Here is a 14875-nt window from a genome sequence, read left to right on the forward strand (position 1 = left end):
TGAGGGATCGCTGAGGTGATCCCTGGGACTGAGGTGATCCCCGGAGCTGAAGGATCAGTGTGGTGATCCCCGGGGCTGAGGGATCGCTGTGGTGATCTCCAAGGTTGTGGTGATCCTCGGGGCTGAGGGATCGCTGAGGTGATCCCCGGGGCTGAGGGATCGCTGTGGTGATTCCCGGGGCTGAGGGATCTCTGTGGTGATCTCCAAGGTTGTGGTGATCCCCAGGGCTGAGGGATCGCTGAGGTGATCCCCAAGGCTGAGGTGATTCCCGGGTCTGAGGGATCACTGAGGTGATTCCTGGGGCTGAGGGATCGCTGTGGTGATCCCCGGGGCTGAAGGATCGCTGTGGTGATCTCCAAGGTTGTGGTGATCCCCGGGGCTGAGGGATCGCTGAGGTGATCCCCGGGGCTGAGATGATCCCCAAGGCTGAGGTGATTCCCGGGGCTGAGAGATCGCTGAGGTGATCCCCAGGGCTGAGGGATTGCTGTGGTGATCCCCAAGGCTGAGGTGATTCCCGGGGCTGAGGGATCGCTGTGGTGATCCCCGGGGCTGAGGCCGTCTCTGAGGTGGGGGCTGAGGCGATGCCCTGGCCGGGCCGCCCGGCTCACGGCGCCGCCCTGTCCCTCCTGCCGCAGCTCCGCCGCCGAGGAGGGCAGCGCCGCTACCGAGGAGTCGGGGCCGGAGACGGAGCTGGAGATGGAGACGGGGCCGGGGCCGGAGCCGGAGCTGGAGCCGGGACCGGGGCCGGGGCCGGGCGGGCGCCGCGGGCAATAAAGGCGTTGGGCGGAGCCGCGCGTCCGCGCCTCTGCGGGCGGCGGGGCCGTTAGCGGCGGGCGGCGGGGGCCGCGCCATGGGGCCGCGCCTGGCGCTGCTGGCGGCGCTGCTGGCCGCGCCGCGTGAGTGACAGCGGGGGCGGCCGCGGGGCCCCCCCTGCCCCACGGCGACCCCACGGCCCGCGGACACCCCCCTGCCCAGCGAGATCCCCCTGCCCCACGGCGACCCCCTGCCCAGGGAGACCCCCCCCCGCCCCACGGCCCAGGGAAGACCCTCTGCCCAGTGGTGACCCCTGCCCGAGGAGAGCCCCTCCGTGCCCCACAGCTACCCCCGTCCTGGAGAGAGACCCCCCACCTCTGCCCCACAGCGAATCCCTTCCCCAGGGAGAGCTCCCTTCTTCACCCCATGGTGACCCCTTTCCTGGGGAGAGCCCGCCTGCTCCTCTGCCCCACAGCGACTCTCTTCCTGGGGAGACCCCCCTCCTGCCCCAGAGCGACCCCCTTCCCAGGGAGAGCCTGCCCTGAGCCCCACAGTGACCCCCTTCCCGGGGAGAGTCCCCTGTGCCCCACGCTGACCCCTGCCCGCAGGAGAGATGCCTCTGCCCCACACAGACCCCCAACAGGGAGATCCCCCACCCCACACCAACCCCCTTCCTGGGGAGAGCCCTCAGCACCCCACACTGATCCACCCTCAGGGAGAGTCCCCTGTGCCCCGCGCCAGCCCCCCACCCTGGGGGCATCCCTCTGCACCGCAGCCTGCCCTGCCCCCCGCCGATGCCCCATTGCTCCGCGACGCCGGCCGGGCGCCCCAGGCCGTCCGCGGGCGCGGGGGGCCGCTGCGCTGTCGGGGCGCTCGCTCGCCCGCTCCGGCCTGGCCCCTGCCCCGGAGAGGCGGCCGGGCGCTCGCGGCTGCGCACCCCAAGCGCGGCCCTCGCCCCGCTCGGCCGGCTGCGCGCCCCGCTGCCCCGGCCCCCGCGGCCGCCCCGGGCCTCCCGCGGACCGGGACCCGCCGGCGGCTTGCGCGCGTGCCAAGCGGGGCGGGCGGCCGGGTGCTGGGAGCGCTGGCTGCGCGTGTGTCCTCCAGCCTCGCGCCCCGATCCTGACCGTCTGCTTGCTCGCATCTCCTGCAGCCCAACTTGGCAGCACTTCCCCGCTTTTCTTTCTCCTTGAGATTTCTTCCCCAGCAGTGGGGACAGCTGCTACTGCTCCCAGCCTCTATTTTGCTGTGATATTTTTCGAGAGCAAAGTAGCTGATGATGACTCCAGTGAAGGCCAGCCGAGGCCTGAGATGAGATTTCCTAATTTGGGTACCTGTCTATTGCAAAACTAACTTTGGGCCAGGAGGGAGTTGTTCCTCTTGGTTCCTTGGCAGAGATACTTGATGACTATTTTGTTCTCCAGCTGTTGTACATAATTCATTAGGAGGAATCTGTTGGAAGGTTTTTTGCTTGTTAGTTTGTTCTATTTAACAAATACTCTGCTATTAGGGTTTCAGGGACTTTGGCCATTGCTAAAGCGCTTTATCTCTTCTGGCGCATTATGGTTGTTGGGTTTTGTTGGCTGCCTGCTAAAAGCGTGAAGTCACGTGACAACTATTTTGTGGATTGCAATGCATATGGGATGAAGCGGATATGCTGTGACTCCTTCTGAAGTAGACATTTATTGTATGGTTGCCAGTGAGTGTGGGTGACTGGCCTCTCTGAGTCCTACTTCTGTTCCTCGTGCAAATTGGGTTGCCTTAGCTGGATCTTGCTCTCATGCTGGCATCATACAGTATTTGTTTTCCTGGGTTGGTGGTGATACTGTTCTGTGATTTTAACTAAGAAGCAATCTCTTTCCCTAGGTTCACAAGTATTTTTGCACATCACAATTCCACAGAGGTTACTATCAAATAAAACTGGAGAGACGGTACTTAAGTAATTAAGTTTTTGCATGTATGTGTGTGTGCGTGAGTGGCTTTACCTGTACAGGAGTACAATCCGCAACAGTTAATGTATGACAGGTAGAGGAACAGTTTTAGGAAGCCCTGTGCTGCCTAGCGCGGGAGGCGGGGGGAGGCGGGGGGCACATGCAGGCACCTTTGCAGGAGGTGTCAGACCTGCGCCGTCGGTACAGCCGACCCTCTGCCTTTCCCTTGCAGAGGCCCTAGTAGTTGCTTGCGGAGTTGTTGTAATTTTCCCGCGCGTGTGGTGCCTTGCCCGGCGAGCGTGCTTCTGTGACGATGGTGTTCCTAATTGTCCCTTTTTTGCTTCTCCGCGTGCACTAGGACACAGTGTCCTACGTCATCACGATAGAGGGGAGGCCGTATACCGTCCACCTGAAGCGGCAGTGAGTGCGGCCTTGTTTCTCCTGCTCTGCCCACCGTCGTGCTGTTGTCGACCGGCGCAGCCGCTGGGCGGTCTGGTCTTGCCGGCGGCCTCCGTGGCCGGGGCTGGTGTCTGGTTGCGGGGGGCGATTTCAGCCTGCAGGTGTTCGAGCTGGCCTGCTCCCCCGAGCTGTTTGCAGCCGCTGCAGCGGCCGGGAACGTGCGCTGCTGGCGGGCACCTCTGGCTTGTGTGTGTGTGTGCTTGGGGGGTGTTTGTGCCTGTGCCCTGATGTGCCCGTCAGCATTTTTCTGATCTGCTAGATGCCTGACTGCCATCTGGGTGACAGGGCAGGTTGTAGGACCTCATTCAAGCTAGAGAAACTTAGGATAAGTGCATTTCAGAGTGTTCTCAGAGCATTTTACTACCTTTCATTTCTAGGCTCTTTTTATCTGATGATTTCAGGATTTACACATACAATGAGAAGGGAACTTTGCACTCTGATATGCCCCATATCAAGGTAATCTTGGCTTTGTTTGTTTTTATGTGCCTTAGTTGTTTCAGGTATACCTGTTATTCAGTATTTTGAGAGATGTCACTAGTTATTCCAGTGGGCCAGTTCTTCCTTTCTTTCTCCACATTTTTGCTTCCTAGACAAGGCAAGAGGTACTGCAGAAACATATACAGCTTGCCTTGAAAATGCACGGATAGAATCACCTTTCTGAAAGCTTTAATATTGTAGTGAATTGCTTAGTCACTCAGTTCAAAGACTAAGCCTGAGCATAGCTAGAGTTCTTCGCCTCCTGAGTGGCCATGAAAGGAGAAATCATCCCAGAGCAGTGCTGCTCAGGAGAAGACAGGGCGGGAGTTTTCTGTCGTAAGCACTCCATATCTTCACTAAAGGATTTATGCTTAATTACTAGAGTGAAAGACAGATTCTCAAGAAAATCTTCATTGTTCTGTCATCTGAGTGCACTTAAGGCTGAATAAGGGATTGCTTTTCCTTTGTTTTGATTTAGGATGATTGCTACTACCATGGGTACATTGAAGGCTTCCCAAACTCAGCAGTGACTCTCAGTACCTGCTCCGGGCTCAGGTAACAGTCGCCCCGTCTCCCTTCCAGTGGTGCACGTTGGTGCGTGCGCAGCTGCGGCCTCCGTTGCGAAGCAGCCAGCGGTTGCCCGCCAGCAGCATTCAGCGTGCCGCAGCCTCTGCTCTGAACGTCCCCGGTGGTGGAGCGCAGCCTCCCGGAGAGCACCGCGCGCTGGTGGCAGTCGCCGTTCCTGCTCTGGGCGGCCACTGTCCTCGGGTCTCGCACAGGGAGGGACCCCGGGCAGGGTGTCTGTGCGCTGCGGCTGCGGCAGCAGGTGCCACCTGCGTCATTTACCTTTGCAGAGGCCTGCTGCAGTTTGAGAACGTGAGCTATGGGATTGAGCCTCGGGTTTATTCACCTGCGTTTGAGCACTTTGTTTATCAGATGAGTAATGAGAACACAGCGGGTTTCCTCTTTGCAAATGTCCACGCTGACAGAGGGAAGGACAACATGACAGCAGAGGATATAGCTCATAATTTGCCCAGAAAACAAGTGAGTACTTGCTTCCTTTCAAAGTAGAAGTTGAGGCCTTGTGAGCATCTGCTGTGGGAGGCTGTAGTTCTGCAGGAAGCTTTGTCCGTTGTGAGCTCCAGGAGGACGGAGATGAGAGGTGGGCTTTTAAGAGCACAAGCAACTGTAATAAGTGTTGCAGGACTATTTTGTGTGTCCCAGTGCCCACTGAGAGGTGTTTCTGAGAGCTGCCTGCTTTGTTGTTTGAGTTGTAAACGTGGCAGTCCTCCTCCTCCTCCTAACTTTCAAAGAGTCGGGCAGCAGTGCGCAGTGTGCTTGGGGCAGTTGTTCTTGTGACTGTCAGAGGGCCCTATTTTTCCTCTTAGCAAGGAGTAAATGTTGTTACTGAAAGACTTGTGATGTGCCTTATGTTCTGATATAGGCCTTTCACATTCTGCTCTGAAAACAAAATGAGGAGATAATGATGCTTTGTGGAGATTTTGAGTCTCCTTGCTTGCCAGAAAAATTATCATTTCTTACATTCCATGACTGAAATGGGGAAAGGAATAATTAATAGTTAAGACCTTTTTTTTTGCAGTTGTTGTCAAGCCTCCCCAGACATATGGAACTGTATGTAGTTTTGGAAAAGACTTTGGTAAGTTTGTGTGAGACAATTTCTGTGTTGTATTGTTTTCTTTGGTTTTAAGAGTACTGGTATAAACCTTTGTCATGGTCTTCTAGCGATCTGTATCTTGTGGCCATGCATCATTTCATCAGAGCCAATTTTGAGAAGCAGTTATGTTAGGGATTCTGAAGGAACACACAAAGAGCTAGCCCTTGTAGAAATTCCTGCTATTTGAATATCATGCCATGAGCCTGGGCTGCTCCATTATAGCAAATAATTTAGATATAATCTCTTGTTACTTTTCAGTACAAGCACATGGGTTCTGACAACAATATTGTGACAAAGAAGGTAGTTCAAATCATCAGCTTTCTCAGCAATGTAAGTTCCTTCCACTTTTTTGTGTGTTGAAATGGAAAACTTGGATGTCTTACTGTAGCCTTCTAAAGGCTAGATATTGATAGGATTTGCCTGATTTTTAAGAACACTTTTTGAGAAGCATTAATTGTGCTTCCTGGAAATATTTGATCTTAGCTTTTTAGCTTTTGACCCTTTGGTTTAGTTTGCCTATAGCTCCGAGTGGCCCTAAGGGCTTATCTAGCCTGGTTTAGGAGGTGTGGAGAAATGAGGATTTCACTGTTTATTGTGCCACACAAATGCATGTTCACAATCAGTGTTTCTTTCAAAAAAGTTAGCACCTGTTTTTAAAATCTTTTCAATGATATATTGCCTTTTAATGTAATGCTCCACTCACTGGCCCATGTGCAGGATTCTATCAACACGTTTCGTCAATGTGTCTGTGTTAGGGGCAAGAATTTTTTTTGCCTGTGTACGTAGCATATTATATTTGCATAAGTATTTGATTTTAAATTACAGTAGATACAGTATCTCGTCCTGTCAACGCAAAAAACACAGACATGGACAATTTTGTGTGTTCTGTATGTTTAATTGTTTAATATCTTTATTCATGCAGAGCTTGATTTTTGATTTATAAGATCCTGCTTACTGAACTGCTGCATTTTGCTCTTTTAAAAACATCATTTCTTTTTCTTTCAGTTTTATTTTTTCTACACTTTTTTCATCCTACTCATATGTACAGATAGATCAATTGTCAACTGCTCCTATTTTTCTAAAATACATCAGCTGCTAACAAAACTAAAAATTTAAACATCGTTTCAAATGTAGCATATCTGAGCAGCCATTCCTTCTGTTAAATTTTCAGATGTTTAATTCCCTTAATCTAACAATTGTGCTGTCCTCAGTGGAGTTCTGGACAAATAAGAATAAAATTCTGACAACAGGGGAAGGAGAAGAAGTGCTACAGCGATTTTTAGAGTGGAAACAGGCAAACCTTTTTCTGCGGCCATATGATATGCCTTATTTATTTCTGTAAGATTAAAGGTTTTGTATTATTTAAGAGCAAATAGTAACAACCTGTAGAGTACATGTACTTTCAATTAATAGACTTTGCTATGACTAAAATGACTGTTGTAAAAATTAAGTTAAAAATGCAATGAGATAATTGCAAACACCACGCTAGAATTTTCTAAGCTTGGTAGTTACCTGTTCTGTCTGGCCTGTGGGCTGGCAATGAGGAAAGCAGGCTTCATGGCTTCGACGGCTGGTGAAACACTTGTGTTTTAGTTACAGGGCTCGACCAACATACGTAGGCGCCACAATCCCAGGGCAGGCATGCCAGCAAGAGACTGCTGGCGGAGTGGCCGTGGTACGGTGTCGTGCGGCCGCGTGCACGTGGGGAGGCAGAAGGGGAGCGAGCGGGGCCGCGGGACGCACCGTTTCTGGGGTGCTGGCACTCGCCCACAGTCGGGTTGGGAGGGGAGTGTGGACTGCAGGACCGGGTGCCACACCAGCCCTAGAAGTGATGCCCCGGCCGAGTGCTGTCCCTGCCTGCGCTGTCCTCGCGGCCACGCACCTCCAACGCGGCCGACCGCGGGCCAGCATGGGCGTCTAGAGGTGCAGGCAGCGGGAGCCTGGGGCAGGGGCAGCCCAGAGCGGCGTTCAGCGCCGCTGTCTGCGCGAGGAAGGCGATGGTGCGACAAGGCTCTGCTCTCTCTTCCCTCCAGTACCAGAAGGCTGTGACCCTGGAGTCATTTTCCATCATCCTGGCGCAGCTGCTGGGGCTGAGCCTGGGAATGACCTATGACAAGTCCAGAGACTGCCGGTGTCCCGGCTCCGTTTGTATAATGAATGCTAATGCACTGTAAGTTTTCCAAGTTCTCTATCTGTCTGTGATGTTGCCTTTTACTGTAGGAACTCTACTTGCCAGGTATAGATGTGTTAGAACATAAACAAGTACAATTTAATAATAATAATTCATTTTAGACGTTTCAGTGGGGTAAAAGCCTTTAGTACCTGCAGCATTCGAGACTTCGAAAAGTTTCTCAAGCGAAATAGAGACTGCCCTTTCAGTAGATCCCATGTGAGTGAACCATCCTACAGGAAAACTCCAGTCTGTGGCAATGGCGTTGTGGAACGAGGAGAGCAGTGTGACTGTGGGTCAGTAGAGGTTAGTACCATGCTTTGCTTAAATAATAAGAGATTGTGCTTTCTTCTGTTTCAAGGAATTGCCCTTTGAGAGTGAATAGAAGCTGGAAGTTGTGTTCACAACTGTTGGTCTGTTGGTTTTTACAGCGTTCCGGTAGTAACACAAAGATTTGCAGCTTTACTCATCTTCCTTTGAATCCTCCAGAGTATGCCATGTATTAGGAGGAGCAGGGATAGAGCAAATGGTGGTCCTATAAATGAGGAAATCTAAAGCAAATGATTTTTGTTCCATTTCCAGGCATGTGCAAAGGACAAATGCTGTACTCCCCAGTGTAAGTTCAAACCAGGAATGAAGTGTTCCTCCGGATTATGCTGCGAAAATTGTCAGGTGAGATGTGTTCATAATTGCGAGAAGTTACGGTTATTTTTAAATTTTGGAGAAATAGTAATCTTCTATAGTAAGACTAATAAATTAACTTTCTGCTTTTCTTTGTACGGTCAGCTCTGAAAAGCTTAGTAATATTTGTGCTGTCTATTGTCTTTAGACAAATGAGCACTTTCCCAAACATATAATAATTTGAACAGGGTAGCTTTCATGGTATATGCTTGTAATTTTTCCCCAGAATGCCTGACTTGGAGAGTCTTATTCAACTAGTGTTATGTATAGAATTTAATTGGGAAAGTTGAAAGATGAAAGACTATGGTTAAAATGATTTACTAATGTTTGAAGGGCAGGTCATATGAAATGGGTCAGAACCAGGAACAGAGCTAAATGCCAGCCTGGAGAGTTCAATTTCTGCCTCAAAGATATGAAACATTGATAAAGACCAGCAGAAGGGAGTCTGATAGTCATCATGTTATGGGTGAAAAGCTGAGGCATGGAAAGACTCAGTGTTGTGTGCAGATTCACACAGGAAGTCTGACTGAGGACTGGTCAGATCTCCTGATTGCCAGGGCAGCCCTGTCATCATGGAGCTACTGTTCCTCTTTGTAGCCTTGGTTCTGCTACTGCAGGAGAACCTCACACCAGCGCTTGGTGAGCCCTTCCTTTCTTCAGACCTTGCTGAAGACCTGATTGGTGTAAAGCTCAGCAGGCTGAGGCATTAGGGAAATGTACCATTCTACTCTTGCTACTCTTGCTACTGTTTGCAGTTTCACTGCTCTTTACCTACTGGTACAGAGAAAGTTCCTCAGCATTTGCTTGCTCAGCCTGCAGCTATTGGGAGGAGCTGTGGAGAGGAGAAAGAGGATACAATCAGAGCAGTTCCTGGGGTAGGGCTTTCCAGCTCAAGTCCCTGAAATCCCAGGGAGAAAAATCCCAGGGAAAGATTGTGAACGTCACCCCAATGTGCATACGGTAACCTGAGAGCTGAGGAGGGACAGTCTGCAGGTACTGGGGATGCGTCTCCAACAGCATCTGGAGAGACTGCACAGGGCTTGAAAGGGGACCACGCTGGGATGGTGTGTGTGTGTGTGTGACGGGTACATAAGGGGTGAGCAGTGGGCGCGAGGTGCAGTGGCTCTGCCGTTCTGTAGCACTGGCACAGCTGGATGTTCCCTCTGTGTAATCACGCGAGGCTTTGGAAAGTTGTGCTGTTAAAGCATCACAGGCCGTCCGTTCGCCTTGACAGACCACAGATCTCTCATCTGTACCTCTTTCACCAGTTTAAACAGAAGAACACCAAATGCCGGGCCCTCTCTGATGTGCAGTGTGATCTCGCAGAGTACTGCAATGGGACCTCTGCGTCCTGTCCTCCAGACTATTATATTCAGGATGGGCATGAATGTGAGCATGGCACTGGTTACTGCTACAAAGGACGCTGCCAGTCTCCTGACCTGCAGTGCCAGAGACTCTATGGGAAAGGTAACAGAAACAATTTTGTTTTTATTGATACTAATGTCTAGTTCCGGTACATTTTTTAATAATAGTATGCTTGGTGTCATTGCTATGTACTTCTCAGTCTCTATCACTCCATCCATGAAACTCCCCAAGAAATCTGTACTGAGTTTCAGCTGGCTTTGAAAGGAGTAGTGTCGGGGCAGAAGACGACATCTGAGTGTGGTGGACAGCCACCTGCTCTTTTGCATGAAATGCAGAGAAGGAGAATGTAGGAAGTAGGTAGTGTAGAGAAAGACAGAGGAGACTAAATGACAGATTTCCTGTACTTGGGGAGAGTGGAAAGGAATTGGCTGTCAGGAAGAGGAATTAGGCTTACATGAGGATTTCAGGCTGAATTTTGACACACAATCTGTCTTACATAACTTGCTGCCTTCTCAGAGCTGAGAATGAGCCAGAAAAATATCCAGATATTGTTGTAGAAGGTCTTTTGGACTTTTAAGGTAATTCCATTTGTCCATGAGGCCCATCTCACAATTTGAGTGTAAGCAACTAGAGATGGAGTAGGAATGCAGGCTAAGTATTACTCTGACAAAGATCAGAATTTATAAATGTTAAAGGCAACAGAAGTATGTCATTCTGTATTACCTTCTGGTATAATCAATATTGTTACTAAACTTCCAGGTGCAAAAAATGCTCCTTTGGCGTGTTATGAAGAAGTCAACAGTCAACAAGATAGATTTGGACACTGTGGAAATCACCCGAAAGATGGGTATCAGGCCTGTTCTTGGCTGTATGTTTCAAGGAATGGAAAGCATTTTACTGGGAATACATATTTAATGTGTGCTTACCTTTACTGAAGATGCAAATATTTAGAATTTGATGGGAGGTTTCCTTCTCTATAGGGTTTTCTTTTGCAGGACTGCATTTTCTTCCTGCATTAGCCTTAGCCATTCTTAGAGAAATTATTTTAATAAATTGGTCTTTCCCCCGAAGCAGATAATGCTGGTGTGATGAGGAATAGGTTCTATGTAAGGGACATTCAGTGTTTCCCACTGGGCATGACAAATACGAGAAGCCTCACACGCTTGCTCTTCTTCCTGATGAGCGCACACTTCTTACAGTCTGATGAATATGGAAGGTGCTGGAGGCTGTTGATAGAATACATGAGAAGCAATTTCATGAAACACCTGACAGTAATCATTTAATGTCCTTTTAGAACAGCTTCTTTCCTATCAAGGATCCAGCTCTCTGGAAACATAATTTGCTTGTGATTTTTTTTCTTATTCAAATCTCCCTTCCCAAGTTGTGTGTTTCAACTTCTCCAGCATTCTGATCAATCAGATGCTGTGCCCACACTTCTAATCTATTGTGCCAATCGATTCTTTTAGGAATCTAGGATGTGGAAAGTTAATATGTACATATCCGAATCGTATTCCATTCACGCAAATTAAAGGCGCCGTGATTTATGCTCAAGTGCAAGAACATTTGTGTGTGTCTTTTGATTATATGCGCGGACCCACAGTGCCAGATCCTCTTCTGGTTAAAGAAGGCACAAAATGTGATTCAGGAAAGGTAAGAAATATTTCCCAAGCACTTGAAAGCGGCATATATTTAAATATACCACAAGTGTAACAGTTCTAGAAATAGTTGTCATTTGGCAGTGTAGTTTAAAGGTATCCTGTACTTACGTTTTTGTTAATTATTACCTGTGCTTATTTACTTATTGAGCATTCTTTAGACCTAGGATTCTGTTTAAGAGTCATGGCTAGTGTGATAAAGAATGATGAAAAAGCACTCAGATGGATATTTTTCCTTTGGGATTTTTAGGTTTGTCTGAATGGCACTTGCCATCCACATTCAGTCTTGAAGTATGATTGCAATCCACAGAAAAAATGCTTCGGACACGGAGTAAGTAACAATAATGTCACTGATACAGTGCTACTGTTTTGACTAATATTGCTGAAGAAGATAGAGAGTGTTTTTTCCAGTTTCCACTGTGACTTGTCTGTGAATTGGTCAGAAAGTTGTTCTAGGCTGATACTTGATCTCCAAAATTGTCATGCAATAATGAGTTATGGTGGGAGAAATTAAGTAATACTACCTAATTTACTTTCAGTCCTAAGACCAAAAATAAATGAGATAAAGGAGTGTGGATTATTTGCTTGTCTAGATTAGCAGAAAGCTGAAAAAGGATATCTAAAAAGGATGGAACTGCATATAACTGAACTAATGTTGGAAATAATGAGCATAGTTGTGGAAGATGAGAGGCAGCATGGGGTATAGCAGACTGGGAACACAGAAAGTTCAATCAGTTGTCACAAACATCAGCGTTGAGTAGTGCTTGCAGCCTGGTTTTAACTGCAGCTGTGGGAGTCTGTATAAGAGGGAAGGGGGTGGGTAGGAAAACAATAATCCTAGTGATGACTTACTAGTAGTCCTCATGTTTTTATAAACTGTGAATGTTTTGTTTCCATCCTGATATTTGCAGGTGTGTAATAATAAGAAGGTTTGCCATTGTTTTCCGGGCTGGAAACCTCCAAACTGCAAGGTTCAAGGATCTCCTTCGGGCGGCAGCATCAGCAGTGGGCCACGGATGCTGGATGCTGGTGAGTACCCCAAGCTGGGGCTTTGGATCCCTGATGCTTTTACTGGGTACAACAGCAGCTCCCACCATCCTGGAAACAGCCTCACAGAAAAATCTCACAACTAAGAAGGCTGCCCTTGCCTTTGCCTTGAGCTGTGTATTTGTTTTTTTCCCTAGATCTTATCTCAAAAAGCTCCTCCAACGACACACTGAAAACCTGGCTACTGCTCAGCTTCTGTCTCTTCCTCCCTATTGTTGTTGGTGGGACTGTCCTGATCCTGAAGTGGAAGCAGCTGAACAGATTCTGTGAGAGGAAGGGATTGCAAACTAACGGGTAAATTAATTTTACTTCCTAGTGTAAATCCTTCTTTCTGAGTCTGGGAGATGGTCAGGGATTTCTGGGAGCAGTGAATTCCCGAACAAGCTCATGTGAATGGGATTTACATACTGGGAGCAGCAGGGAATGCAGCACTTTGGAAACAATGTGGTTTGTAAACAGTGGGAACTGTTGTGGCTCATCAAAGGAGGAGACTAACCAACAATAGACTTGCAGAATATACAAATGTAGCAGAAGCAAAACTAACAAAGTGGATTTCATGACAGCAAGCTTGATGTCTGTAAGAACAAGCTAGAGGAAGTTGGTTTTCCACTTGCTAATTTCTGGGAAAAGCAAACTTTAGAAGGGCAAAAGGAGGATACAGGAAAAGCCACAGGTCTCAGTAAAGATACAGAAAGCTGGAAGGCAATACAATCTGTCCAAACGTGGAGGAAAAGAGCATGTGGGAGACAGCGTGGGGTTGCTGAAAGAACGAAGGGAAAGCATGAGTTTAGCATACAGGTTTGGAAAGAATGCCTGCTGGGTAACGCCAGGACTCTTGAGGGTTCTTCTACCCTGCCAGAAATAGCATGTCTTTCTCTAAGCTGTGGGTGCAGAGATGTGCAGTACGATAGCCTGTGCACCATTTACTTGGAGAAGTGAAGTAATACAGAAACAGTACCACATGCTCCAAGAAGGGGACCTGCTGTTAGCTCTCCCCTGACTGTCCCCCGAAGTGCCTCCCTTGGCCAGATTCCTTGCTGTAAAAAAGCATGGTCAGGATGCATCACACTGCCCTCCTTCTGTCCCCATTTCCACACAACGCCGTGGGGCACAGGGTTTTGCTGTTGAGAAAGGAGAGTGTGTTTGCCTCTCCTCTGTGGTGCTTACTTGTGCACCATAGCATGGGGCATCCCTGATGGACCTTGCTCTTCCCAAAGAATTGGGCCTCTTGTCGGGCTTTCACATGTGTGCTGAGGAGCGTGTGCGCAGAGATGTCAGGGAAGCCGTGCAGCAGCTGGAAGAGAAGCGAGCGCTTTCTCTGGGACGGAGTCCATCCTCCACTGGGGGATATCTCACACCATGGGACTGGCCTGACTCTGGCACTAGCTATGAAATCATGCTCCTTCCACCTGCCTCTAACTCTCCTTCGTCCAACACTAGGTCAGAAGATGGCAGCCTGTCCAGCTACGAGAGGTGAGACCCCACGCTGAGACTCTCCCTGCCCTGGTAAAGGCAGGCTGGCTCAGAGCGGAGCTGTGCCGTGCGGTGCCGAGACGCGTTCGGTCGGGTTTTGCTGAGCCGTGCGGTCTGGCTGTGCTTACGCAGAGCCAAAGCCACGCTCGGTCAGGCTGCTCTGTGTTGAGCCAAGCCGTGCTGGGCTGGACCGAGCTGGGCTGTGCCGGCTCTGGCCGTGCCAGGCCAAGCTGCGATGTGCTGCCGTCCGGCCGTGCGGGCTGGGCAGAGTGGGGCCGGGCCGAGCCGGGCCGCCCGGCTCACGGCGCCGCCCTGTCCCTCCTGCCGCAGCTCCGCCGCCGAGGAGGGCAGCGCCGCTACCGAGGAGTCGGGGCCGGAGCCGGAGCCGGAGCCGGAGCCGGGGCCGGGGCCGGGGCCGGGGCCGGGGCCGGGCGGGCGCCGCGGGCAATAAAGGCGTTGGGCGGAGCCGCGCGTCCGCGCCTCTGCGGGCGGCGGGGCCGTTAGCGGCGGGCGGCGGGGGCCGCGCCGGCGGGGGCCGTCGCCGTTAGCGCGGGGACACCGGGGCACCCGGGGCACCGTTAACAGCGGGGACCCCCGTGGGCGGGGGACCGTCACCGTTAGTGCGGGGACCCCCGTGGGCACCGTCGCTGTTCGTGTGGGAGCCCCGTGGGCGGGGCACTGTGACCGTTCGCGCGGGGACCCCCCGGGGGCGCCGTCTGGCCGCAGGGACCGCCGGGGCGGGGGGCTGGCACCGTTGGCGCGGGGACACCGGGGCACCCGGGGCACCGTTGTCGTTAACAGCGGGGGCCCCCGTGGGTGAGGGACCATCGCCGTTCGTGTGGGGCTCCCCAGGGGCACCGTTGCCATTAGTGTGGGGACCCCCGTGGGCGGGGGACCGTCACCGTTAGTGCGGGGACACCCCTGGGGGACTGTCTAACATCGGGGACCCCCGTGGGCGGGGGACTGTCACCGTTAGTGCAGGGACACCTGTGGGCGGGGGACCATCGCCGTTGGTGTGGGGACCCCCCATGAGCACCATTGCCATTAGTGCGGGGACCCCCGTGGGCCGTTGGTGTGGGGACCCCCCACGGGCACCGTGACCGTTCGTGTGGGGCTCCCCGTGGGCACCGTCGCCGTTCGTGCGGGGACCCCCGTGGGCACCGTCGCCGTTCGTGCGGGGCTCCCCGTGGGC

General features: G+C 51.2%; 1 protein-coding gene across 1 annotated transcript; it reads left to right on the forward strand.

The window, feature by feature from the left end:
• The first annotated feature begins 850 nt into the window (after nucleotides 1–850).
• Nucleotides 851–14783, forward strand: LOC134151834 (disintegrin and metalloproteinase domain-containing protein 18-like). The gene is made up of 22 exons (XM_062596679.1): nucleotides 851–896; nucleotides 2617–2681; nucleotides 3040–3101; nucleotides 3518–3596; nucleotides 4096–4172; nucleotides 4472–4592; nucleotides 5197–5274; nucleotides 5551–5622; nucleotides 6464–6630; nucleotides 6886–6967; nucleotides 7326–7462; nucleotides 7585–7768; nucleotides 8045–8134; nucleotides 9412–9610; nucleotides 10268–10376; nucleotides 10975–11158; nucleotides 11414–11494; nucleotides 12075–12192; nucleotides 12348–12504; nucleotides 13651–13683; nucleotides 14014–14084; nucleotides 14665–14783. The coding sequence occupies exons 1-22, from the start codon at nucleotides 851–853 to the stop codon at nucleotides 14781–14783; spliced, it is 2331 nt and encodes a 776-aa protein (XP_062452663.1).
• Nucleotides 14784–14875: the final 92 nt, after the last annotated feature.

Source organism: Rhea pennata, chromosome 28 (assembly GCF_028389875.1).
Source record: "Rhea pennata isolate bPtePen1 chromosome 28, bPtePen1.pri, whole genome shotgun sequence".
NCBI lineage: Eukaryota > Metazoa > Chordata > Aves > Rheiformes > Rheidae > Rhea > Rhea pennata.

What these genes read in the sequence shown, in the direction of transcription:
- LOC134151834 (XM_062596679.1), top strand. Translation starts at nt 851, where the DNA reads ATGGGGCCGCGCCTGGCGCTGCTGGCGGCGCTGCTGGCCGCGCCGC. An exon ending in AGCCTGTCCAGCTACGAGAG is followed by an intron (nt 13,684 to 14,013) that starts GTGAGACCCCAC and finishes CTCCTGCCGCAG; the next exon opens with CTCCGCCGCCGAGGAGGGCA. An exon ending in GGAGCCGGAGCCGGAGCCGG is followed by an intron (nt 14,085 to 14,664) that starts GGCCGGGGCCGG and finishes CCGTTAGTGCAG; the next exon opens with GGACACCTGTGGGCGGGGGA.